Raw genomic sequence first — 24,691 nt, 5'->3', positions numbered from 1 at the left:
ATTAGTGTGAGCCCTTATGGAATTTAGTTTCAAGTGTCCTTGTAATGAGAAGTCAGAACAGGTATTCATGTCTAATAAGCCAAACCAATGCACCGTTAAGTTGTACACTGCTATAGCTTCTGTAGGACATTCTTAGTATCACGCAAACAGGAAATTACTTAGTCTTTCTCTTTGTATTATGTGGAAGGTTGTAAAGCATGTGTATAAGGTGCAAAGTCTTAACGAATAGCTGAATTTGCTAATGTTAGAAGAAAAAGTTGAGTTGTACTAGCATATAATTTGAATGTACATATATTTATCTGTCAGTGTGTTTGGAACCATCTTTTTTGAAGACTGTTTTCATTCTTGTCTCTGACATTGAATAATGTGAGTTACTTCTTGCTTGCAGATGGAATAGCCCAAAGTAAAAGTCCATAACTGATTATGACCTATAATTCTTTCTGTACATTTGCTCAGCTAAATAGGAAGTATTTGGATGAGTCAAAGTGTTTAATTTTAGAATTTTGAAAATAAAATAGTTAAAGTACACTCATTCTCTCCTGGTTTTTCAGGCATTCTTATCATGTGTCGTCTTTTTTGTTTTGGTTTTTTGTTTGCTTTCATCCTTATGACAAAAGTATCTGTTTCTTTTGTTTTGGCTCACTACAGATATTTAGCTTTCTTGTATTTGGTGTCTTCTCTCTTCCCAGTATCCTAAAATGCTGCCACAGAGATTTGTTTTTGCCATTTAGGCCTTGTTGTTTGATCTTGAACTGCATCACTTTCTCTGCCTTATATGGTCTTCTGCTTTTTTGACTTTTTTTATCAGCCTATTCCTGTCCTCTGTGATTTCTTGTTTTTAATACTGTGGTATCTTTAAATTTTTTTCTTAAAGGTTGAATAATTGATGCTTTAGATGGATCATCCCAAAACACTCTGCTGTCAAAAGTACCACTATTAGCTTGCCAAACAGCCTTTATTACGTGACATACTGCAGTATTCAAAATAATATGGAAAAAACATTATGCTATATAGCTTCCTCTGGCTCATATAAGCCTCAGCATAGCTGTTGCTCAAATGCCAACTAGGATTCACTTTTCTGCTCTACTGTACTTTCTGGCTACATGCAACTGCCTCAGTAGAGATGACTTATTAGTTCAAAAGCATAGCTTTCCTCTGGTTTTGAAGAGGCTGTTTATATGACAGTAGTATAAGGTTATTGTTCTTCTGTAGATGGCAGTAGTACTTGGGCACACAAGCTAAACATAGCCTTGTAAAAGGACTCAAATGGTTCCCACTACATTAGTATTCTAGTGGCTAAATGCAACCACGTTGAAGCTGGTGGTAACAATCAGGAATTCCTATGCTGGAGAAGGAAAGTGAATGAGAGCTATATAGTGTCCTGATGGTAGAACAACCATGGTCATTTAATATGCTTTTAGATGTCTGCTTTTAAATATCTCTACTTGTGACAAGCTAATCATATTGACTTTCCTGAATATCATAATGTAGATGTATTCTAATAAATACAATACTTCCCCTATATTTACTGGGCCTAAGACTTTTGAGGTATTAGTGTAAAAATGTGTATGTTTTTATCCTGTGATAAATGCATTGCTTACTTTTCCTGTTGCTTCCTGTTACCTTATTTATATCATTGCAACTCTTTCATTTATATAAAATCTGCCCCAAACTCTCCTGTACAAGATTCCTTTTGTTCTACCTACTTGTATATCTTTCTGCTCCACTCATAGGAGGAAGTAGTCTGAGCTCTTAAGAGGTGGTAGCTGGTTTTGAATTATTTTAATAGTCTTTCCTAAGGAGATAACGTGGAAGCATACCATTGTATTGTTCGGAATTATTTTCCATCTCCCCCACAGCTTGCATTGTATACTATGTATTTCTCATTTTGATGGGCCAAAATATTGGTCCCCTTCAGAAGTACTGCATCTTCATGGAAAAAAAAAAATAAAATGGAGGTGATACTAAGAAATCAAATTTAGTCCTAAAAGTTTTTTCTGAGGCCTTTGTCCCTGGCACTAGGAACCTACCAGAGTGGTTACATAGCTGTGAACTAAAAATTACATTAAAGATCCTACTTTCTGTAAACCGTAACATTCACTGAATACACGTAGCCAAGATTTATTAGCTGTATTGAGCATGCTTCCAAAATAATAATAAAACTGCATCCTTCTGCCAGCTTTATAATAATGCTTATGAGAAGATCTGGATCATATAAAATCAATATCCTTTTACACTTGAACCTCTCAGTCTGTATTCTATCCCATAACTGTGCTCTGTCCTAGAGTGCATATATGTTCTTAGATTATTCACTCTTCCAAGGATCTGTTCCAAAAAAGAGATACACATCTTGCTATCTTGTTTAAACATGCAAGTAGTGTAGTGGTAGATTAGTGGTGTACCTTCTATAACTTAGTGACTGTTTATCTGAATGTTAAGGATTTGGTTGTGAGAAAAGAATTAGGCAAGCTGCATAATTCTTCTCATGCTTTCAGCAGTTTAAACTTTTTTCCTTTCTTTAATTTACATACACTGTGTATGTGCTAAGGCATTTTTCAGGAGGTGCTTCCCTCCTGTAGCATGCTGGATTGCCTAGCCTGTGGGACAGCATCTAGAGTTTGTGTCTTAACTGCCTTTGTAATTCCAGCAGCAATAATTCCTAAACAAGTCTCTCTTACTGTGGCTTTGTTAAGAGACACAATCAAATGCATGTGACTTCTTATAGCCTAATGAATGGGCTCTTCATGCAGCCCTAAAAACCTGTGCTTGACTCTTCCGTTTTATGCTTTAACCTGTCAGTGACAGGAGGTAAACAAAAGAACCATTTTCTTTGCCTTTATTCCAATCCTCAGGCTTTAATGTTCCTCAATGATGATTCCTTTCATGCAGTTGAGCTGCATTGTGCAGTTGTCCTTTGTGACACTGCAGTATGCCTATGTGTATGATAACCTACAGTGAGGGTTTGGTAGGAGGTATGTGTAGATCTCAAGTCATCTGAATGGACAGAAGAAATTTGGGCAAATACTCATCTGGAGTGCTTCTCAGGGAGCATGGATTTTGACTTCAAGCGGCACTTACTTGACCACTGGCAAATTTCACAATAGGTACATGTAGCTACAAGAGTCTTTCTAGAGCATAGATACTGAACTGACTTGAAGGAGAGAGGCAGAAGGATGTATGAGATTCTCAGGTACAAAAGAAAAGTTTTAGAATAATTGAAGGTGAACAAATGACTCGAGGCTTTTAGCTTGAATCATAGAACTTATTCAAAGCCTTTCTGTTACAGAAGTGTGTACATATTATCTACAGAAACTGACTGTAATAATAGTTTTGTCATTGACAGAAGGGTGCGTATAAAATGTCTTTATATGGTGCATGCTATCTGAGTGAAAAAGATTTAGGTGAAGTCTTGAAGGCCAAAGATAGACATTTGAGTCTTAATAGTCTTTCTGTAGCTGATATTCATAAATTCTGATTGCCTTAAATTTTTTTCCTTTATAGATTTACTTGCAAGTGTCTTGCTCAGTTTGAAACCATGTAACTTTATTTTCAGTGTAGCATTTTATTGTTGGTACTTCAAAGTTATGATTAAAAACTTGGCATCTGCTTCTGTATTTGCCTTCTTCCTGTATTGTGTTATAGGTTTCATTGGTAGAAATTGTCCTCTGAGTGTGTATGGGAGAGGCCTGGTATAACAACAGAATTCAAGGTCTCACCAAAACGTATTTGCCTTTCTTTTAAAGCAGTTTATGTTAAAAATGTGTTATTCTGTAGACTTCTTTATCACCTCTTCCTTTTCTTTATTTTTGCAACTCTCAGGAGAGAATGTTATGTCTTTGAAAGCATGTCAATTGGCATTTTATTTAAGATCAAAAGATCTTAACATCTGAATTTCCCCTTCATTTACTGTTCTAAGCTCTGGAAGTAATGCATATTTTACTCAGACTGCTAGTCACTGAATTAAGTGCTTGACTATAGTATCTTGCCTTGTTTTTTTTTTTTTTCTTCTCTATACAACAAAGCATTTTTGGATACACAGAGCAGAGTATTTCCAAGTATTCCCACTTAAACAGTATGAAGACATGCGATATGTCTATGGAGATGGTTTCCAGGATCCACAGGCTTCAATTGGCTGAATGCTGACACATCCTTCACTGACAGTTGATGTGCCTGGTTTATTAACAGGCTTTTAGAGCTTGAGTGTCTGCAGAAAAGACAGAAACTGGTGACCTAGTCAACCAGAAGAGTCGTAATGTGGGAAATGGCCATGTCTCTGCATCTGCCCTGTCTCCCAGAAAACTCTCATGTGAGTTAACAAGAAAGTTGTAATAGGTTATGGCTTATTGGTTTGTAGCTGGGTTCAACTGTCTCCTGTTAGTCTGGAGAGTCTTAGCTCTTTGAGAGAAGTGTTGGTACTCTGCTGAGTTTGCTGCCTGCCAGCTGGTTTTGTAACCATTGCTTGCTGTGCTATGTGTTGAAACTAGGAGAGGGAGGGAGTGCTTTTGTTTATAATTCACTGGCGCAGCTGTTTCCCTGAACAAGGGTTAGATTCCACAGTTTTTGCCTTTGTTCTCCTAGAGATTGTATCTGCCTTATTTGGACAGCAGTGGGGAACGTGATGGCCTTTCACAGTGATACAGGAGAAAACAGGAGAAAATAGTGTTGTAGTGGGTTAACTTGCACCTTACTCTGTTTTAGATTGACTGACTCTGCTGTTAAGTTCAGCAGTACACTTTCAGTCTCTTTGTTTATTTTTTTATCAGAACTTTTTCTTCTGTAAACCAAGCATGCTTGTTTTCTTTTTCTGCTGTCAGGTTTTTAACAATGACAGAGGACTAGAAAATGGCACATGAGAATCATCTGTACTAGAAGCTAATTTCTACAGGCTTTTCCCCAAAGTGTGCTGAGGAACACAAAGCGGACATTGATGTCTTTGGTCCTTATTAAGTACTTAACATTGACAAAAAATCAGTAGTTGCTACTACTTAGAGATTCAACAGACCATTTTCATCTGAAGATATTTAAGAAGGGAGCTAGTTCTAATAAGGGTGTATTAGCAAAGTTGCTGAAGCCAAAATGTGACTTTGTCCTAGGACTATTTGCTAAACGAGTGTTAAATATTAGTGCTTGTTTTTAATGAGTGCCAGCAAGCAGTCACCCATGACCAGTTGTATAAAACTGTTTCCAAGTGCTGTATTAAATGGAGTGTAACTTTTATAAGAAGGTGACCTACAAAGGTAAAATACTAAACTCCAGGAACCTTCAAGTACTTAGCATTTTGACCAATAGACTGAAAGGGTCTTTGGCACAGCACTAATGAAAAGACTTTTTTTTGGTCCCGTGACAGCAAAACCATCTTTGCACACGCTGCTTAGAGAGTGAATGTAGTTAGCCTGTGTCTGTGTTTACAAGCCTGTCATATTAAGAGAGAATGTAAACTCTAAATGACAAAGCTGTTGTTTTAGAATAATTTGGTATATGTAAAAGTTAGGAGAAGTCAGGGAAAGTTTTACGGTGCTGTGGTTTTCCAGTTAATTACTTACAATCCAAAAAACATAAGCTGACGAAATTCTGAAAAATGTACAACAGTCTCTTATGGCATGGCATTACACCACCTATTGCTGCTTTCTTTTGTAAAAAGACCAGTTGATAAAAGGTCAGTTGACAGAATGGGCACAGAAGAGTTGCTGAAAAAAAAGCAATCTGGCTAGCTGAAAAGGACGTTACAGGACTGTAATTAGAAAAATAGCATTTTTATATTATGGCCTTGAATGTATCTTGGCCATCATGCTGAATGCTCTCAAGTTACTGATTCTGGCATGCTGCCCCAAGAAACATTAAATGACTTGAATGTCATGTTAAACACTGTTAATCATTCATCTGATGAGATCAAGATAAACAAGAGCAAAAACTCCCCAAGTCGTGTCTAGACTTTCTGACTTCAGTTTAATATGGGATAACAGTGGTATTGTAAATGCAGTGACATATGTTTTCTTACTTGTATTTTAAGAAGAGAATTGTATATAAGTACTGAGTTGTATAATATCCCATGATTCAGTGTTAATCAAGATATTTACTTTTTCTGAACTTGCCTATGCTACAATGATGTACCAAGGCAGAGTCCTGTTAGGACACAGATCAAAAGACCAGGGGACAGCTGAAAGAGGTAACAAGAATGTTAGAACAGATTCAGACTGCATCATACTTTGGCAGTTCCTGTGATGGTAGCTTTAGGGCACTGGTGTCATCTTGATAGTGAATTGCCAATCACAAACAGTTGAGCTTTGAGACATGGGACTTCATTAACTCCAGAACTTAATACTACCTAGTTATGTGCATGGTCAGTTAGGCCCGTAACTGAGTGATGGCTCTGTTCAAAAAGGAACCATACCACAGAAGAGTTCTGCCCTTTCTGGGGTTTAGGATACTTGTATTGCGGTTACTAGTGTTGCTGGTTAATGTGTGCACTTCTGGTTCTGCATTAAATACCATACATGCAACCAGTGAAAATTGTCAAGTTTCTGAAAGTGCAGTCCTGAAAGATGCTGGAGGTTTCATGAATACAGCAATCTATTGAAGTGATCATTAGTTTAAGTTCCCTTAATCCATGCCTAGCTAAGTTCTTGGGCTCCTTTCTAACTGGTGAACACTACAAAAAGGGGGACTGGAGATTATTTGACATCCAGCTGATAAGTGTCAAAAAGAAATTTGGCCTTGCATGTGGTCCACAGAAAGTATTCTGCAGTGGATCTCAATAAAATGGGAGATGATGCTCCCTTTGTTTTTGTTGTACTAGCTTGAACTCCTTAAAATCCCTTGGTTATCTGAACCAACTTTATTATCTAACAGGAAGCTCACCTAGCAAAAATATGAGGATTGGAGGGGTGCCAGAAGCAATGTAAAGGAAGGTAGGGGTGAGGGACAAGAAACTTACTCTGCTTTTGTCAGAGTAAGTTTCTTGGGTGACTTCATTCAAGTCTGATTGATGTTTCAGTTTGCACACTCTAATGAACACAGATTAATGATGTTTTCTAGCAAAACTGCAGTCTGAAGTGATGAACAAGAACTTGCTTGTCACCTGTGTAAGTATCAGGCTGTTCGGAAATTTATTGTCGATTTCAACCTGTATGTTTGAAATGGCATATCTTAGCTCAGAATAAAATTTATTAATTGAAATAAAAACCATTAGAATCAACACATTTTTGCCAATGAGAAATGAGCATATTTATTCCAGTTGCATAAAATTGGAGGCGATGAAGTCATTGAAGGCAGTTTTGGCCTCCCCTTGGTTTCTGAAGCGTCTCCTGCACAGGAAGCTGTCGAGATGCTCGAAGAAGTGATAGTCAGTGGGCGAGTGGTCTGGTGAGTACGGTGGATGAGGCAGAGTTTTGTAGCCCAGCTCGTTCAACCGTTGCAGCATCAAAAGTGCAATGTGTGGCCGCACGTTATCATGGCGAAGGATTGGACCCTTTCTGTTGACCAGTGCTGGGCGCAACCGTTGAAGTTTCTCATGCATTTCATTGATTTGCTGGACATACTTCGCTGCTGTGATCATTTCACCCGGATTCAGGAAGCTGTGATGGATTAAACCAGCAGGAGACCACCAGACAGTCAGCATGACCTTCTTTTGGTGCAGATTTGGCTTTGGGAAGTGCTGCAGAGCTTCATCGCGGTCCAACCACTGAGCCGATCGTTGCAGTTATCGTAGAGCATCCATTTCTCGTCGCATGTCACAATTCAGTCAAGAAACGGGTCATTCTGGTTGTGAAAATTAAGTGTTATCGTCATTTCTAAACAGTGATTTCTGTGATTCTCATTCAGTTCGTGTGGCACCCATTTGTCGAGCTTCTTCGACTTTCCAATCTTCAGATGCTCAGAAACAGTTGATATGCTTACCCTGAGTTCTTTGGCAAGTTCTCGAACAGTTGCACATGTATCTGCTTCCACCAGAGACTTCAATTCATCGTCGTCAATAGCAGAAGGATGTCTGCAACCACCTTGATCTTCAAGGTCGAAATCGCCACGTCAAACTTTTTGGAACCAAAGTCGCGCTGTCTGTTCATTAACACTTCCCTGGCCAGATACCTCACTGATGTTTTGATCTGCTGCATTACGTTCAAGTTTGAACTCATAGAAGTAGATCTGTCAAAATTGCTGTTTTGACATCCAAACTTCAAACCTCCAAAATTTGTCAAAAACACAGTTGATATTGTAATCTAATTATACATCGTGAAAGTTCATAAATGAGCTTTTAAAAAATATATAACAGTATACCAGTTGAGAAGGTACTATTCCTGAAACATATACAATGAAAATCACATTACAAAATGGAAATTAATTTCTGAACAGCCTAATAGTAGTCATGTACAAACTCTCAAACTTTCTAGACAGCTTTCAACTGACATCAAGAAACTATAGACTTCAGGAAACTACACTTACCACTTGGAAGTACAGAGAATACAACTTTCTCAAAAGTGGGAAAAGGTTTCTGGAATCTTTTTCTACTGTTGTGACTTGATTTCTGACATGCCTCAGTAAAGGCATTAATAAACCGCGCGCTTGTTAACAGATTTGAGAGTGATAGTATAAAAACTGTTAATCTATTTGAGAAGGTTAAGCTATTGCAGTAGACAAGAGAAGTATATTATGCTTACTAGAGCAGGTTTTACTGCAGTTTTCTCTGTAACAGGGTCTTTAGCTATGTGATCTGACTTTTCTGGACTGTATTCAGGCAACAAAGTCTTCTACTAAATGTAAACTTTTTAAACTTCTGCGCCGTTGCTATAAAAGACTGAGATTTTAATGTTTAAACATTTAATGATGGGCACCGTGCAACTAAGCTCTTGGGTTTCTTGCTTTTTTTGCTTTGCTGCTTTAAGTCTTGGCTTTGGCATTAAACCTTTTCTATTCCTACCAAAGTACACTCAGAAATTCTTGTTGAGAAGATGATCTGTTCCTGGAAGTGTGTTGCCTGGAACTCTGTACAAAGTGGTATCATTAAGTCTGATTTCTACCTCTTTCTCTTACCTTCTTTTCTATCACTGTTATCACAAAAGAATCTGGAAAGCTTCTTAAAATAAAGTGAATATGGATAAACCAGTACACCTGTTTTCTTCCTGTCGTTGTCACTTGGCCTGCAGGTTTAGCTTATTTTCTGGTACTATTATTCAACTTGGCATGTGTTTATACTTCTGTACTCATAGATACTCATTAGGTATCTGTACTGTGTTTGATAGCTTTAGCACTATGAATTTGCAAAGGGGTTAAGGTTGAAATTGGAAGGGTTGTTTGGCATTACCATAGAATTAAGTGTCCAGATCCTCTAGAGTGTGGGTACACAGAAGCCATGATTTCTGATTTATATGAAAGACTGATTCTATGCATTGCTGCATATGTGCAGCAGAATAATGACAGCTGTTGATTGCAACAAGTTTGCTGGTTACAAGCGAATGAGAGGTTTTACTTAAAGATACTCTTAAATGCTCTAAAGATTTCACAGAATTACTTAGTCAAAATTTAAGATTTCTTTTAAAAGAAATTGGGTAAATTTGGTGACATTAAAGAACATCTGAATCATGAACTGAGTGAAAATCATCTGAATCATTAACTGAGTGAAAATCCTTTTGGCCAGCGATCTAGAAAGTACAAAGGCAAAAACTACTCTGGAAGCACTTGCTTCAGAATATACCATACATCATTAAGAGTAGTAGAGTTTTGTTTTGGGTTATGATTTCTTGCACAGTCTCAGGCAAGTAAGATTATTTACTCAATGTGTTCCCCATTTTAAAAGGTGATTCTGTGGGCAGAATTTAGAAATAGTTCAAAACAGGTCCTAAAGCATATGCTTGTGTCTTATGTTCTAGAATTATTCTTGAATTTCTAATACAGTCAGCCAAAGAAAAGAGAATATTGGAATCCTAAGATACAAAGGAACTTGTCACAATGGAAATTTTACAACAATATGCCTTCTGAACAGAAAAGTTGTAATTTTTTTTTCCCTTCAGTAACTGTCTGAAGATTTGAAGGTCAATAGATTCCTTCAGATTTCCAAATGAAAACTGGCATTGGTGTTGCACTCCAACTATAGATTTCCAGCTTCCAGGACAGTTTACTGTTCTTTCTAATGGCATGTTACAGGAAGGAGAGAGGACAGACGTTCCAGAACAGACCTCATTTTTTGCCTCCTTAGTGAGAAAAGGACTAAGAAGCTGAGCTTTAGCTTTTTTACTTGAATGCTAATTTTGCAGTTTAATGGCAGGAAGGAGATAGTAAAATCAATTCCATTTTCTGGCACTAATCTGGACTGTATGTATGATATGAATTCTTTTTATCACTAAAAGAAGCTCAGTAATGATTCGTTTGTAGGCACATTGCCAAAATGCAGAGATTTTGGACTAGTTCATAAATAGCTGTGCTCTTCAAGCTTTACAGTCTGTTCAAATTTAAACCTTCCCATCGTTCTAGAAATGGAAGTATGTGGAAAGGGGGAAATGAACATTTTTTTGGCTTTGAGTCACTGGGCAGACTGCAATGAATACAGGCTTTGATTCCATAAGGGACCTTTTTTCCTTCAGTCCACCCAGTTTTATACATTAAGGATTACTAACTTGTTCACCCCATTCCAGCTGGTCATTGTGTGGTACTAGGAAAGGGAATTCTACAGTAACTAAAAGGCATAGCAGTGCTTCTTGTATCAAGTACGTTGGAACTTAAACACCAGCCTTGCTTTTCTGTAAGGCGTCTTCTTGGAAACAGAAGACTTCTTTGGTTTGTAAGATTGTGCAGATGAGCCATCTTATCCAGACTGCCATGGCAGGGCTTGGACTGGATGATCTTTAAAGGTCCCTTCCAACGCAAAACAAACTATGTTTCTGTGACCTTGAGTTAATTATTTAGAATGCTGAAAACTGAGAATCCTAACCAGAGACATTAGTAGAAAAAGACAGTAAAATTGACAGTGTGGGAAATAATGTCAGTGAATGTTGCAGAGTCAGAATGAAGCCAAATTTGTGTTAATGTGCCTTCTGGTCCAACAGGACATGTGCCTATTTTAGATGGATATTAATCCTATTTACATCTTGGTGTTGCCTGATGCCTTTCTCAATAGAGTTAATGGGATAATCTAGGCAGTGAGAGTGTATTTAATACTGTCTTATACTGCTGTAGGATCTGGCTAGAGCTGATCAATATTTATATCAATCATCTGATATAAAAAATTAAATCATTGCCTAGACTTGCTCAGAGGGGTGTTAACTAGAATAATAAATGAAGGTGAGTAAACAGTACAGGGGACACGGATTATGTACAAGATCCATTTAGTCAATCAAGTTGTTAGTGTGGACGAATATGAAATCATACATAAAACATGAAGGATATATACTATGCATTACATAACAAAAATCTCCATTCTGGATAAACAAAATTGGGTCAAGAACTACATGGTGGGGGGGATTCCCCTCTTTAAAAGGTGAAGCTTCAGTGGCTACTGCAAGCCTTGGGTACAAAAGCATGTATTAGCATGTCATTTCTCTCTCTCAAAAAGAAAAACCAACCCAAAATAAGTCTCCTTTTATTTATTTAAAAAAAAAAAAAAAAAATAAAATCAATGTTTTAAGCAACTTGTTCAGTTAACTTGTTGAGGGAAATAGTTAATAAGGCCTTACCCTAAAAGAGATCTGTAATGTGGGACAAATGCATGTTAACAAAGTTGTTAACCTTGATAACCTTGTTATCCTTGATAATCTTGATAGGGGAATAGGAAGGAGAAAAAGTGTTGTGGCTTGTAATATGGAGGAGGCCAGTCTTTACAGATTGTGGGGCTTTCTTGGCTTGGTTACGAGGTGCATGGCAGCTTTGTGCATCAAGCCTGAAGGGTACAAAAGCCTCATTCTCTCTTTTCTAGCTTTCTCATACTTGTTTACCTTGGAAGTTGAAGCATTGAATGGAGTCTCTGATGGGTCATGAGCATTGTAGTAAGCAAACAGGAATGCAGAACTTTTGTGGCCCCCCTGCTTTTTTCCTAAATGTAAAGCTAGAGTGTATTATATTATGTAAATGATGTGATAAGTCAACATAGGTTAGACAACTACCAAACCTCATTCCTATAAAGTTAGTGGTGATGTGTACCAGCTGAATATCCAGGCTTAAGGTTTTTTTGGTTTTGTTTTCATAATTCTCTTGGTACAACTTGGTGGTATGGATGTTTTCTCTTTACTTGAATTTTGCTTAAAACTGATGCCCGTTACTGCTTTTGTTTGATAACTTGCCTTTGTCTAACTGGCAAAAGTTTCATAGCAGTTTCTGAAATACCTTGAAAGTCAAACAAATAAGTAGATGTCCATTACTGGATTACGAGCTGAACAGAAGTGTCCAATTAAGCAGAATAGATCTTCAGATTTGAACTAAAACTTGAGATGAAGCACTTACAACAAGGTAAATGGATTCCTCTCCTTGGCTTGCCTTTTATTATCCTAAAATGCCAGATATGTTATAGAAGCATTAAGGCAGGCATAGTGACATTGAAACATAAAATAGGAAGTAATCCTTCCCTAGAGGTGGATAGGCTGCAAGCCTCAGACTCTATATCTGGGCTTTAATGAAGCATAACTTGAAGAACACTGCTTTCTTCCAGACCTGATAAAAACATGTGCAAAATAGATAATGGATTAGACATCTGGGTTGTGCTCGTTATCTAAGAATGTAATAATTTTTTTGCTAGTTCTTTTGAATTCCTTCCTCAGTGCTGTGCAGGGAAAGAACACTTACTTGTCAAGACCTCAAATCATAGTTTTGTATGGAAAACAGTGTCATCTTTCTCTGTTCATCTTTCTACAAAGCATTTTCTCTGTGTTTTTTGTTTTTTTTCCCCAGCAGTGTTCTGAGGATTATAAACACAATGATGAGTCACCTCAAGAAGATGAAGGGTTTATGGGTATGTCACCTCTTCTACAAGCCCACCATGCCATGGAGAGAATGGAAGAATTTGTGTGTAAGGTAAGAACATGTGGAAACTGCTGAAGTAGCTTCCTTTTTTAGGAAGCTTCAGTGGGCAACAGACTATACTTGCAGCAACTGTGCTGCTAACATGAGGGAGAGCAGGTACACACTGTCCCTGAATGAGCATCTCTTGTTATAGCTAGTAACACTGAAGCTTCTCAGGATCTCAGTCTGTCATAAATGAGTAACTGGTAAAGCACAGAACAATAGGGATTACAAATGAGATTCTAAAACTGATCATGCAACTGAGGAGTCTCTCCTGAGAAATACCTGTGACTGCAAATCAGAATAGAAGCCTTCTGGTTCAAGGCACTTTAATTTAGATGGTCAATTTTTCCTACGTATCTTCAGATTTGCAAATATTTTGCTTTTCCAGCACCATTTGCATCCATTGTAGAATAAGCTTTGTCCCTTACTTGGAAAGAAAACGAGGCTATATTAAGACTATATCTAAACAAATCTATTGTAGATTTTGTAATTACTGACCTTATCTCAGTTTTTGCTACTTTTTAGAGTCATGGGGCTGTAGCAGTCTCTGGCCCTCCTTGCTTGGTGAAAGGAGTACTGACCCTTTATATACTTGTTCCTGCTGGTTTTATGAACTTTTTTTTTTACAGAGGACACTTGTTAGTTGGTGCTCTTTTATGTGGGTGTTGTGTTGTTGTTTGGGGGGGTTTTTTTGTGCTTTTTTATTTTTACTATGCATCTTTTCCCCTTTTTAGATGTTCTGTAGGGTGGACTGTGTAAAATTAATTCCCTCCTGCTATTCCTACCTCAATTCAAATTTTGGTTCATGAAGTAAACCAGTTATTTTCTTATTTAATGTATTTAAGGACCAGTCTAACTGGGTTGGTTATTCTGATTAGTTTTGTTTTCGTGAAAGATTGTGAATTGATTTTAAAACTCTGGGCTCTTATTTTTGAAACTGAAATAAGAATGTAGCTTTTTAAACTTAGTGTTTCAGGATTCTTCAGGCTCACTCCTGTATTACTAGCCAGACGACAAATGCAAGGAACACTGCAGAAACAACCCCGGTACATAAAGCAATTCTCTGATACCCCTCTGCTTAGCAGTGGTGCCTCTGATGCCAGACTGAAGACCGTGTGTATCTTAAGTTACTGAAGCAGTGCTAAGAACACCTGTGCACACTTTTTTTCATTTGGAACCACCTTCAAGAATAGATGTGTGCACATACACTTTCTCCCCCTTTAAAGAAGAAATCTAATGGAATTGAGAATCATGGATTTGTTGCCTTAACTGGTCTGTCACCATTTATTTTGGGAGTGTGGAAGCATTTTCTTTCAACCTGGATAAGGGATTGGACACTTCTCCCTGTATTCTTCCTACTTCATGCTTTCTGGCCCGTATTAGTGCTGATGGGTAGCTTTATTGGTAGACTGTCCCAAATGCTACTAGATATGTAGTCAGATTGGCTTGTGGTTGGAAGAACAGGCTATTATGTATTTATTTCTTGGAGAGAATTTGGTTTAGGCTTCTTCAATTAAATAGAAAGGATGATCTGTGAAAATAACAGAACATGGAAACAAATGAAATGTTTTCCCTTCATTAGCCATAAAAAAGCCTAATAGTTTTCCTGTTCAATGAAACATTGAAGTATTTCTTTCTCTGGTGGTACAGCTCAACTTCATAATGATACTGTTTTGAATAGGGTGCAGTAACTTAAGCATTATATTTCAAATGTAAAGCCTTTTCCCCAGAAATGTCACATCAACCCTTTTTTGTTTATCGTACTCATAGATAAACTTTTGGAAGAATTTTACTAATACGGGTTTTCAGACTTCTGCCACACATCAGTGGAACTCAAGTACCTGCATTTAACTAAAATCTTGTAACTTCTAGGTATGGGAGGGCCGATGGAGAGTCATTCCCCATGATGTTCTGCCTGACTGGCTGAAGGACAACGACTACCTGTTGCATGGACACAGACCACCCATGCCTTCCTTCCGGGCTTGTTTCAAGAGTATCTTCAGAATACATACAGAGACTGGTAACATCTGGACACATCTTCTAGGTATTTTCAGCTTACTCTAACATGAATTGGCTTCATTGCTCTCTTTCTTTGAGAGCAAGATAGAAAGCAGGGTGGGGTGGTCGGTGTTATCATTCTACTAGTAACCTGTTAAATTAACAGGTTGGTATCCCTCTTAATTTTACCCACCAGGTTTGGATAGGACTTCCTTATTATGACATTCAACATGAATGAATAAAAAATTTCCTAATCATTAATAAATTACTGGTAGATATTTTATTTTTTTTTTTACTAAGTGTGTAGGTGTTAATTGAGATCACATTTCTTGCCACAGGAACACACTTTTATGAGTGGTTCTCAACTTGGAAGGAGTCTTGAAGGGAAAGGGTTTCTTTGAACTATGCTCTTCTCCTTATGTTTTGCAGCAGATTTTTTTCTATTGTTCTAGAATGTTCAACTAGCTGTCAGGCATCTTGCAAAACAAGGAAAAATACATAATCCATGCAAGTCTGTGTTGCATCAGTTTGAGACAAATGTGGTTGGAATGCATAACTGAAGTAGGGCAGTACTTTATTCTGCATGTGTGTGTCTGGTTGTCATGCAGCTCCTATGTTTAGAGCTTCTGTACATAATGTCATGCTTTTAGAAAGAAAAGCTTTTGGTATGCATGAACTTGACACCTTTCTGCCTTACTGTTTTTCAGGATGCGTGTTCTTCCTTTGTCTGGGAATCTTCTACATGTTCCGGCCAAACATGTCCTTTGTAGCACCTGTGCAGGAGAAGGTGGTTGTTGGATTGTTCTTCTTGGGAGCCATACTCTGCCTCTCCTTCTCATGGCTCTTCCACACAGTTTATTGCCACTCAGAAGGTGTTTCCCGGCTCTTCTCCAAGTAAGTGCCAAGAGGACAGGGTAATAGCAAACAGGGTTGTGGTTTAAGCCTGGAGCCCCAGTGTAGGGGTGGTTCATTGCATGACCACGTGTACTTTGGAACAGAGTTAAGCAGAGATTCGATGCAGATACTTCTAATTATTGTTTGTTTCAGCATGACTTTTTGTGCTGTCGTTTTAGTCTTAAAACTCCTGTATTTTCAGCTGTTTGGCTGGCGTGTGCATGCATCTTGCTGCTGTAAGTAATATACCTAGAGCTTAGTTGCAAGACTTTGAATTTTTAATGCAACTGTCACTTCTTGTTCAACTGTTCTGAGTAACTTTGAATCTTAAATTTACATAAGACAGCTCCACAATGTGTATTATGATGTCTTGGTCTTCTGGCTTTACTACATGTTCTTTTTTGGCTGGCTGCTAAATACTTCATATTTCTTAAGATTATTCATCCTAGGATTGTGTAATCTGCAAGACCACCTCTAAAGTAACCCAGCAATTAAAATCCCCTATTGTAAAATTAACTGCATCTTTCGTTAGGAGCATTTTGCCAGGGTGTGGTAAAAAGCAATGGCTGTAGGAATTCCTTTTTTTTCACTGGTTTGTAGAAAAACATTATGGTTGAAAAATGGTGCCATTATTCCCCAGTGGTCACTTAAGCTGATGCCTGACTCAGCTTGTCAGATACTAAAGTGCTTGTGCTCTCAAAACATACTGAGTGCCCTTTTTTTTGTGTTCAGAGGATTCTTGTGCTGCTTTTTCCTCATCTGAAGCTTAAATCTGAGTTTTATTCAGACAGCTTTGGTCTAAAGGCTGCTGTATGCATTGCTGATGACTGTCCAAAAATGGCCTTAGTAGCCATCTATCAAGGTAATCCATTACTGTAGGAGGGCATTGGTGGAAGAGTTGTCATCAGGAAGTGAGTTGCAATAGTAAGGATGACTTCATTTTGCAGTGGGATGTAGACAGTTGGTCTACTAAAGAAGAGTGTTGGTATTGGTATGAGGACTTTCAAAGGTTCGCATTTCTTATCAAATTGATTTTTGTTTCCTTCTAGGCTGGATTATTCTGGCATTGCACTTCTCATAATGGGCAGCTTTGTACCATGGTTGTACTACTCCTTTTATTGCAACCCTCAGCCTTGCTTCATCTACTTGATTGTGATTTGTGTCCTGGGCATCGCAGCCATAATTGTCTCACAATGGGACATGTTTGCAACCCCTGAATACCGGGGTGTAAGGGCAGGTAAGACCTAAAGTTAACTGTTTTGCTTCTTGGCTACTTTTCCTTCTTCCTACTTGCCACTTTGAAAAACCATCTTGGAAAGACTTCAGACAGCTTAATTTTACAGAGAGCTAATATTCTTGGATTGGGAGCTTGATGGGTTTTCTTTCAGCATTTATTATAGCCAGCTGAATGCACAGATAAGGGCTGGTGCAAGTCCTTGGAAGTGCATTCCTGAAATGGACAGTAACACATGCAGTAGGAAAGGTAGTGCAAAGCATTTCTAGCTATAGCTAGCAACTTTGTCCTCTCAAGAAATGACTGACTGCTTGGTGTGTGTATGTGTACTTCTACTGTTTGTCTTGGTTTTTAATACTAGGCTCAGACACTAGCAAATCATTGAATGATTGAATTAATCTGAATTATTTGTCTAGATAAAATACATATTTAAGACAAAAAGTCTAGCTTTTCTCTTCACATGATCAAAAGAACAAAGTCTGATTTGGTTTCATGTCCTGAGGTAGGAAGAAAGAGAAAGCTTTAGGGGGCAGCTATGGAATGTGCACACAGCTGGGTTGAATAGTAATATTTCTTGTTACTTAACCTGCACATGCTGTCTGCAGTAAATCTAGATTTCCTGGACAAGCTATGGGTGTACCTTCAGAGAAATGAGCCTTTCAAACTTAAAATCTGTGGATGGGACATGATTATTCCCCCACACACTTTTTTTTTTTTTTAGCAAGATTTCTGTAGTTACTGCTAAAATCTGAATGAATAAACCATGTTCTTGTATATGGCAGATCAGATGAGCCGCAGATGCTACTTTCCTGTTTCCTAGGCCTACTTGTACAGTATATGATAAATAATCTCTTTGTTGACTCTCCTTGTTGTCTTGCTCTTGAGAGATTATGGTAAAGTGAGACACAGTTCATGTAGTCTCAGTGCCCTCTACAGTTCGAGATGTGTAACTGGCTTAACATCCATTAAAGCTAGCAGATACAATCAGTAAATTAAGTATTTCAGTATCGGCTGGAACGTACAACTAAGTAGCTTCTGGTATATGAAGGAAGTCTGTGCGTTCTTTAACTTCCTTTCCAATAAATCTCTTACGGGGACCTCCAGCTTCAAGAGTTGTCACCTTTCTGAGTTTTCCTTCCATAGCTTTTGTGTTTTAGTTGTCTCCCTTTACCGCCACTGTGTTCAAACCTGACTCTCCCACATTTTCTTTACCTCCCAGGAGTATTTCTAGGTCTGGGTCTTAGTGGGGTTATTCCCACCCTGCACTTTGTCATCTCTGAGGGGCTCCTGAAAGCAGCCACAATGGGGCAGATAGGCTGGCTGGCACTCATGGCATGCCTGTACATCACTGGTGCTGCACTATATGCTGCCCGCATCCCGGAGAGATTCTTCCCTGGCAAGTGTGACATCTGGGTGAGTCTACAGAATGACTGGATGAGGAGACAACGTGAAAACTGGTTCCCCTTGAGGCTGGAGGATGTTGTATAGATGTTTTCTTATTGCAAGTATTAAACCACTGCACCAGAAGCGTAGGTCTTAAGTGGGCAAACAGCTGTGGGCTCTCTGACCATGGCTACCTGATGCCTCTCTTGCTGAGCTGTCACAAACTAGCTAGTCTGAGGTAACTGATGGTGTGCAAATTCACCCCAGCACATGTACTAGATAGCTTTAATAGCTGGGTAAGCAACTTTGCAAACCTTTTTGTGTGCGTGTATGTTGAGGATCCTGCGAACACACATCTTACGTTGCTTCTGTGCAGAATAGTGTGTGGTTATTTCTCTGATGTTTAGTGTGTTGTCTTTACCATGTATGGCTCATCTCGTGCAGCCAGTGAAAATGCTAGTTAGAGAAGGTAGACTTTGTAGGCATCTCTGGCCCAGAAGAAGGGAAAGTGGGGTGAGCAAGTGAGTGGGTGGGACACACTTGGTATGAGGAAAAGGACCATGAAAACTGTGGAGGGGAAATATGTGGAGAATATGTAAAGAAAGAGATCGAGTGGAGCAAGAGTAGAGATGAGAGGGAGCTGGACTTTTGGGAGTCCACTGTACTTCCACTAGGATAACTTAAGGCCCCTAAAGAAGACTAGAAGTGGGAATGAAGATTGGATTGAGTGGCTTTTGCAATGCACCAGTTTGCTAGTCTTGCTTAAATGGCTGAACAGAGCCTTGTTATGTAACGAGCTAGGCTCCAAAAGCACTGGTGTACCGCCAACTCTTTTCCAAGCTTCCTATGGAGCCTGCAAATACATATTTGTGGAAATTTTTTCAAGAGCGTTATCCATATTGGTATGGCTTCCCTCAAACAAGGGCATGCTTTGCCATGTAGCTCCCTCATGTTTTCATTCTGCTGTACTATGATCAGTAGCATCCGGGACATTCATTCAGAACCTCTGGCTGTTTCTAGGTTTTAATACAATACCATTTTTTTCTGTTCTGTTTCTCTGTGGCAGAGAAATAAAATAATGTTCAAAATCCACTTGGTAAACCTTATGCCTGTGACTAGAGCAGAGTTAACATCTGAATAAACCACCAGTGTGTGTTGTGGAGGAACTAATTTTAAGTGTCCTGCTTAAGCCTTTCATCCAAAGCTCTGAAATAATCCTTGTCCCTTCACAAAGATGCGCTATAGCATTTATGTAGCTTATTTGATGATTGACTATCTGATTAAGATGACTGAAGGAAAGGGGTGTGGGTGTGTGTGTGTAGAATGTGATTATTTTGGTAATGCTAGGAGAGGGATGGTCTTTAATACACACCTCAGAGAGCTTTGCAGCTTGTGATTTGAGGTACTGCTACGTGTTACTGTGTACTTCAGCTGAATGTGTGGCTTTTTTGAAGACAGGGTAGCACTAGAACCCAAAGTATCCCAGCTGAACAAGAGTGTTTTCTTTTCCACAGTTCCACTCCCATCAGCTGTTTCACGTCTTTGTAGTGGCTGGTGCTTTCGTGCACTTCCATGGGGTTTCGAACCTCCAGGAGTTCCGTTTCACAGTTGGAGGAGGCTGCACAGAGGAAGATGGGATGCAGTAAAACCAGACTTCAGCCCAAGATTGTAACCAAAACAGTATCGCAAGCGCGGTTGAAGCATACAGGCTAGTGAAGTGAATACCTAAGAAGAATCCACGTTTCAGCTGATGGGGCATGGAGCTTCATGGGGATTCTGACTAACCGAGATAAATTTTATACCTCAAGCAATGGAATGAATCAATTTGAAGACCAGGAAATTCTGAAACCCTAATTTATTCTTGGGATCTACAGATTGAGCTACAGAGGACCCTTTCTAAATCGGCTTCTGTTCAATGCCATATTTATTTGTAGAATTGGGGAGGGATAGCTTAGCCATTTCCTTTTTTTTTTTTTTTAAAGAAAAAAAAATCAAGGTTAAATTTATATCCTCTTGGAGGGTTTGGGAGTTGATTTTAGATGCTCTTTTGGGAGAAAAACAAATTGTAAATAAGATTTCTAACTTTCTGTTTAAATAAAATTTATATAAATGTTTTAAACAATGGGTGGGGGGGAAAAGGGTTTTTGTAAAGAATGCAACATGCAAGTACCACACACTGTTTCAATTTTGCACAAAATAAATGATTGCAGGAGGACCAGGTAAAATTCCCAGGAGTGAAGCATGTTGGCCCTGCAAATTTTCCTGGTGGCCAGTATGCCCTGGGCAATGTGGGGTCCTGGCCAGCACTTGGAGTAGGTTCAGTACATGTACACAAAGTTTGTGAAAGCTCGATTAATCATGTTGTCATCCAGGTCACAGTGTTAGCAAGTTTTTTACTCAAGTAACTGGAAAGATACATCTGAGCCCTGCCTAAGTGTGTGGGACAGCTGCCTTCCGAGCTTGTGTGGCCTGTATAGTTTTGGATAGTGGGATTTACAGTTAGTTGTTTTGGTCCTCATCATATCAGTTGGAACATGATGGGATAACTGCATGTGAAATGGCGAACAGTCCAACTCCATCAGTGCCTGCCTATACCCAAAGGCCCCCATTGAGTAGATGGTTGCCATTTGTGGGCCTGCTCTGTTTTGTCTGAGTAAATGATGGTAATACACTTGTCAGAAGGTAGTTGAGCATGTGAGAGGAAACAGAGGTAGGGTTAAGATGGACTGGAAGGAAGAAACTGTGTGCTCCAGGACTTGGAGTTAACAGTTACTGCAGACCTCAAGCACATTACCTTCTCTTGTGTCAGGCTCCATATGCCAAGGGAGTTTGCAGGTTTTTCTTTTCAAGAGGAAAAATTTGCAATCAACCCAATGCAGTTCCTTTTTTTTTTCCTTAGGTCTGCTTCCCATCTGTGCTTTTTTAGCAATGGGACTGCTGGTATTTTTTAAACCTAAAACTAAGAGTTCAGTTGGATTGCTGTGGAGCAGGCACACCTCCTATATAAGGGGAGGCATATACACTTGTGTAATTGATGTAGCTTGATCTTTGGAGCCCAGTCAGAAGCCAGACTGAAGGAGAATCTTTGGAGTCGTAAGATGAAACTTGAATGTTTTGTTTGTTATGGCACAGGTATTGCTTGGAGTGTTTAGTTGGAAATTCAGAGCAATTACCTCTCTCACTGAGTTAAGCAGCTCATAAAGTGCTGTATTTCACAAGGAAAGTAAAGGGTGGGGGTTTTTTGTTGTGTGGTTGGGGTTTTTGTTTTGTTTTTAAGACTCCTGCAAGTTCGTATTTTTATCCTTGAAGAGAAAAACATGGATTGCAAAGATCTTCCCGGACCCTGGATATCACAGAGTGTGTTTTGGGGAGTTACTTTGCCTAATGGAGTCAAGTAGAAGCAGAATGCTTTCCTAAAGGTGACTGGATATTAAGGCTTCACCCCTCAAATCTTTGTAAAGCCTCTGAGAGCAAGGTCAGCTGCAGAACAGTTGCTGCAGCAGAGTCTGCGAGCTTACAGGGACGTGTTCTCAGTAGGATCACTACACCCGGATGCCTGTAGGGCCAGAAGAAGTTTATCACAGGTCTGTGTGGTACTAAAATGAAGAGCAGTATTAACTTGGATGTAAGGACTAATAGCACTGACATCCCAGATAAAGATATAGACTTGCCTGGCAGGAAGTATACTGGTGTCTGAGGAAAGCGTGGTACATATTGGAATCTTTGGGATACCTCTGTAACAGTACCAGCAGAAGTGGCAGTCTCCATCCTGCGTTCACTCCTTGAAGGGTGATTGTAACCTGGTCCTACACAGCACAGAACTATTACAAAAACACAGTACTTCACCTGCTCTTCTTAACCCAGTCAGTCTCTCTGTTCAAGAAGTTTGTGTGTTCCAATGAAAGCAACCTAGCTGTGCACTTTTCTGTAGCTCTTGCTGAGAACTCTTCCCAGGTTGGCACCTGAATGCCTTACTCTCAGCAGTCAGAGGCTTGCTTGCTCTGTGTGCAGGTTATTGCCATAGAATAGTTAGGACCTACAGCTTCTTTCCTTCCCCATTAAATAGTGGCCTTGTTCAGTATATTTCTTTTTAAAAATTGCTTACTGTTGGAAGCAATGAAGCACATTCTGGGGTTTTGATGGTTGGGGACTCGGTGATGGTTCCATATAAGATGGGATCTTATTACTTGCTGTATTCTTAACTTCTGCTAATAAAAGAACCAAATGGATTGTTGTCTAGTTTGACTCTTTCTGTGCGGTGTGTGAAGCTTGAAAGAGTCGCTCTCACTTTCTTCCTTCCCAGTGCTTACAGGCAGTGCATTGTAGGTAGAAGACTTCTGGTGCAGAAACCAGCCTGATGCCTAAAGGCTTGTTTACAGTTGAACTGATGCTTGCTGTGTGCCTCCTCGAGCTAAAGCCAGTGGGTGGGGGAGTTTGTGCAACTGAAACATTAATTCTGCTATTTGGCATCCTCCTGATGTCTGTAATACACATCAAGTATGTGCCTGGTCTTGCCATAAGATTTGAATACTGTCTACTGCATTTAAGCATCACAGCAGACAAGGGTGTCCATAGACTCTGCTGTCTCTTAGTTACAGTACTAATCTTGAGGGAAACTTGTTTTTTCCAAAATCTAGACCTTTATTCAATGCCCACTGGAGTTGCCAATTGTAGTACAGGGCTGATAGTGGTGTGGGGGAAGGAGGTGTGGTTAGGTGTGTCTGGTGCCACCACTTCATGAAGATGCTTTTCATAAGAATTCCTTGACATATAATTATTCCAGACTTGCAGAGAATGAAAAGCCTGGGACAACATGTCTCCTGTCCCATGTCTGCTTGTTTTTGACTGCTACCATATTTTAAAAGTAACTTGAGGACAAAGTGGGATTGGTGTTACTGCTGAGTTTCATCTTTTGTTTTGGAAAGCTTAGCTGAACCCACACTCGAGTGAGGGCATAAAGCTGCAGGGTGGTTGTGGGGCTGGCTAGCCTATTTCAGGGGTCTCTCTCCATCCCCCAAGCCTCCATCTGAATCTAGGCTAGCTATAATTTCAAAGATTATCTATTTTTATATGTTTAGAGATACTTATTTTAAGTGGCTCAGTTTTCCAGTTCCTGATCTTGTAGATTTTAGAGCAGACTGCATGTGTACTGCCCCTTCCTTGCTCCAAGGTTTAAAAGGGCTTTATTTTACCACTGCAGGCAGGGTGCCAGGGGCTAACAGGCAAACAAGGGAAAGGAACAACCAGGCCAAGGAATCAGACTGGGTGGAGTGTGATGGGAGGAGGAGAAACTGATTTATGGACAGTATTGGAAAGCCAAAGGTGAAGAACTGAGGTGTGTGAGCTTACAAGTAGAAAAATGGTCAGGAGGGACTGAGGGTGCAAAGAACAAGAGCTGGGAGGGAAAGTGGGTGTGTGCTGGAGACATTGGTGGGTGCTGGAGATTGTGGTGGTTGCGAGCAAATTTTTAGGTGAGCTGAGATTCAGAACAGATGTTCAGAAGGCCTGGACTCAAATTCTTGATGTAGAGTGGAATACCTCTCCTCTGGGTATGCAGGCTTAGGGGCTGTTGGGGGTGGGAAGGAGTGGGTGGGGCTGGTGCTGACCAGAACAGCCCTGTACCTAGAGTGGGGCCTTCTGCTCCTTCATCACTGTTCTTTGGCTGTCAGCAAACATCTGTGAGCTGCCTGGGCAAGATATGCATAATCCTCCTCTGGTGTTGGCTCACACTGACTCTCAGCATCTACGGCTCTGCTTTTTATCAGTCACTTGACTCAAGATATATGTGTTGCAGTGACTTGTAAGAAAGCCAGCTGCAGTGAATGACCTGTGACAGCTTGAGGTTTCAAGATGGATATTTTTTTTTTAAATGAAAAGCAAATTCAGGGAGTGTGGAGAATGTTGACATCAGATTACATGTGAATTATGCTAAAAGAAGCTGCCATGTTTGAGTATGAATTGGGTTTATTCTGTTTTCAGAAAGCAGAGTGATAGTTCAAAGTTGTCTGGGCAGGCTAAAATTGTGTGTCTGCATGTAGTTGTGGCCATCCTTCGCCCTGTGCTGAGAATCACTTGCTTCATTCATTGCAAAGGGCAAACTTATCCTGAGTATGGATTAAAGCACTGCAATCAAGGCAGCAACATCTAAGGCCATTGACCAAGTTTTTAAGGAAATGGAAATAAATGAAGCATATGATT

At 39.5% G+C, this 24,691-nt stretch overlaps 1 protein-coding gene across 2 annotated transcripts in view; it reads left to right on the top strand.

Moving 5' to 3' along the window:
• ADIPOR2 (adiponectin receptor 2) overlaps window positions 1-22,722 on the top strand; it is a 46,308-nt gene extending 23,586 nt beyond the window's left edge. Inside the window, exons 2-7 of one of the 2 annotated variants that reach the window (XM_026868379.1) lie at window positions 12,871-12,993; window positions 14,857-15,028; window positions 15,690-15,876; window positions 16,926-17,113; window positions 18,330-18,523; window positions 20,008-22,722. In XM_026868379.1, the coding sequence (XP_026724180.1) occupies window positions 12,871-12,993; window positions 14,857-15,028; window positions 15,690-15,876; window positions 16,926-17,113; window positions 18,330-18,523; window positions 20,008-20,139 (996 nt within the window). In that variant the 3' untranslated portion in view covers window positions 20,140-22,722. The remainder of the gene's footprint in view (window positions 1-12,870; window positions 12,994-14,856; window positions 15,029-15,689; window positions 15,877-16,925; window positions 17,114-18,329; window positions 18,524-20,007) is intronic. The other variant, XM_026868380.1, reaches the window with a different exon arrangement.
• Window positions 22,723-24,691: the final 1,969 nt, after the last annotated feature.

This window comes from Athene cunicularia, assembly GCF_003259725.1.
Source record: "Athene cunicularia isolate RWA chromosome 1 unlocalized genomic scaffold, athCun1 chr1_part2, whole genome shotgun sequence".
Taxonomy (NCBI): domain Eukaryota; kingdom Metazoa; phylum Chordata; class Aves; order Strigiformes; family Strigidae; genus Athene; species Athene cunicularia.
This window is presented reverse-complemented; position numbering and strand designations above follow the sequence as displayed.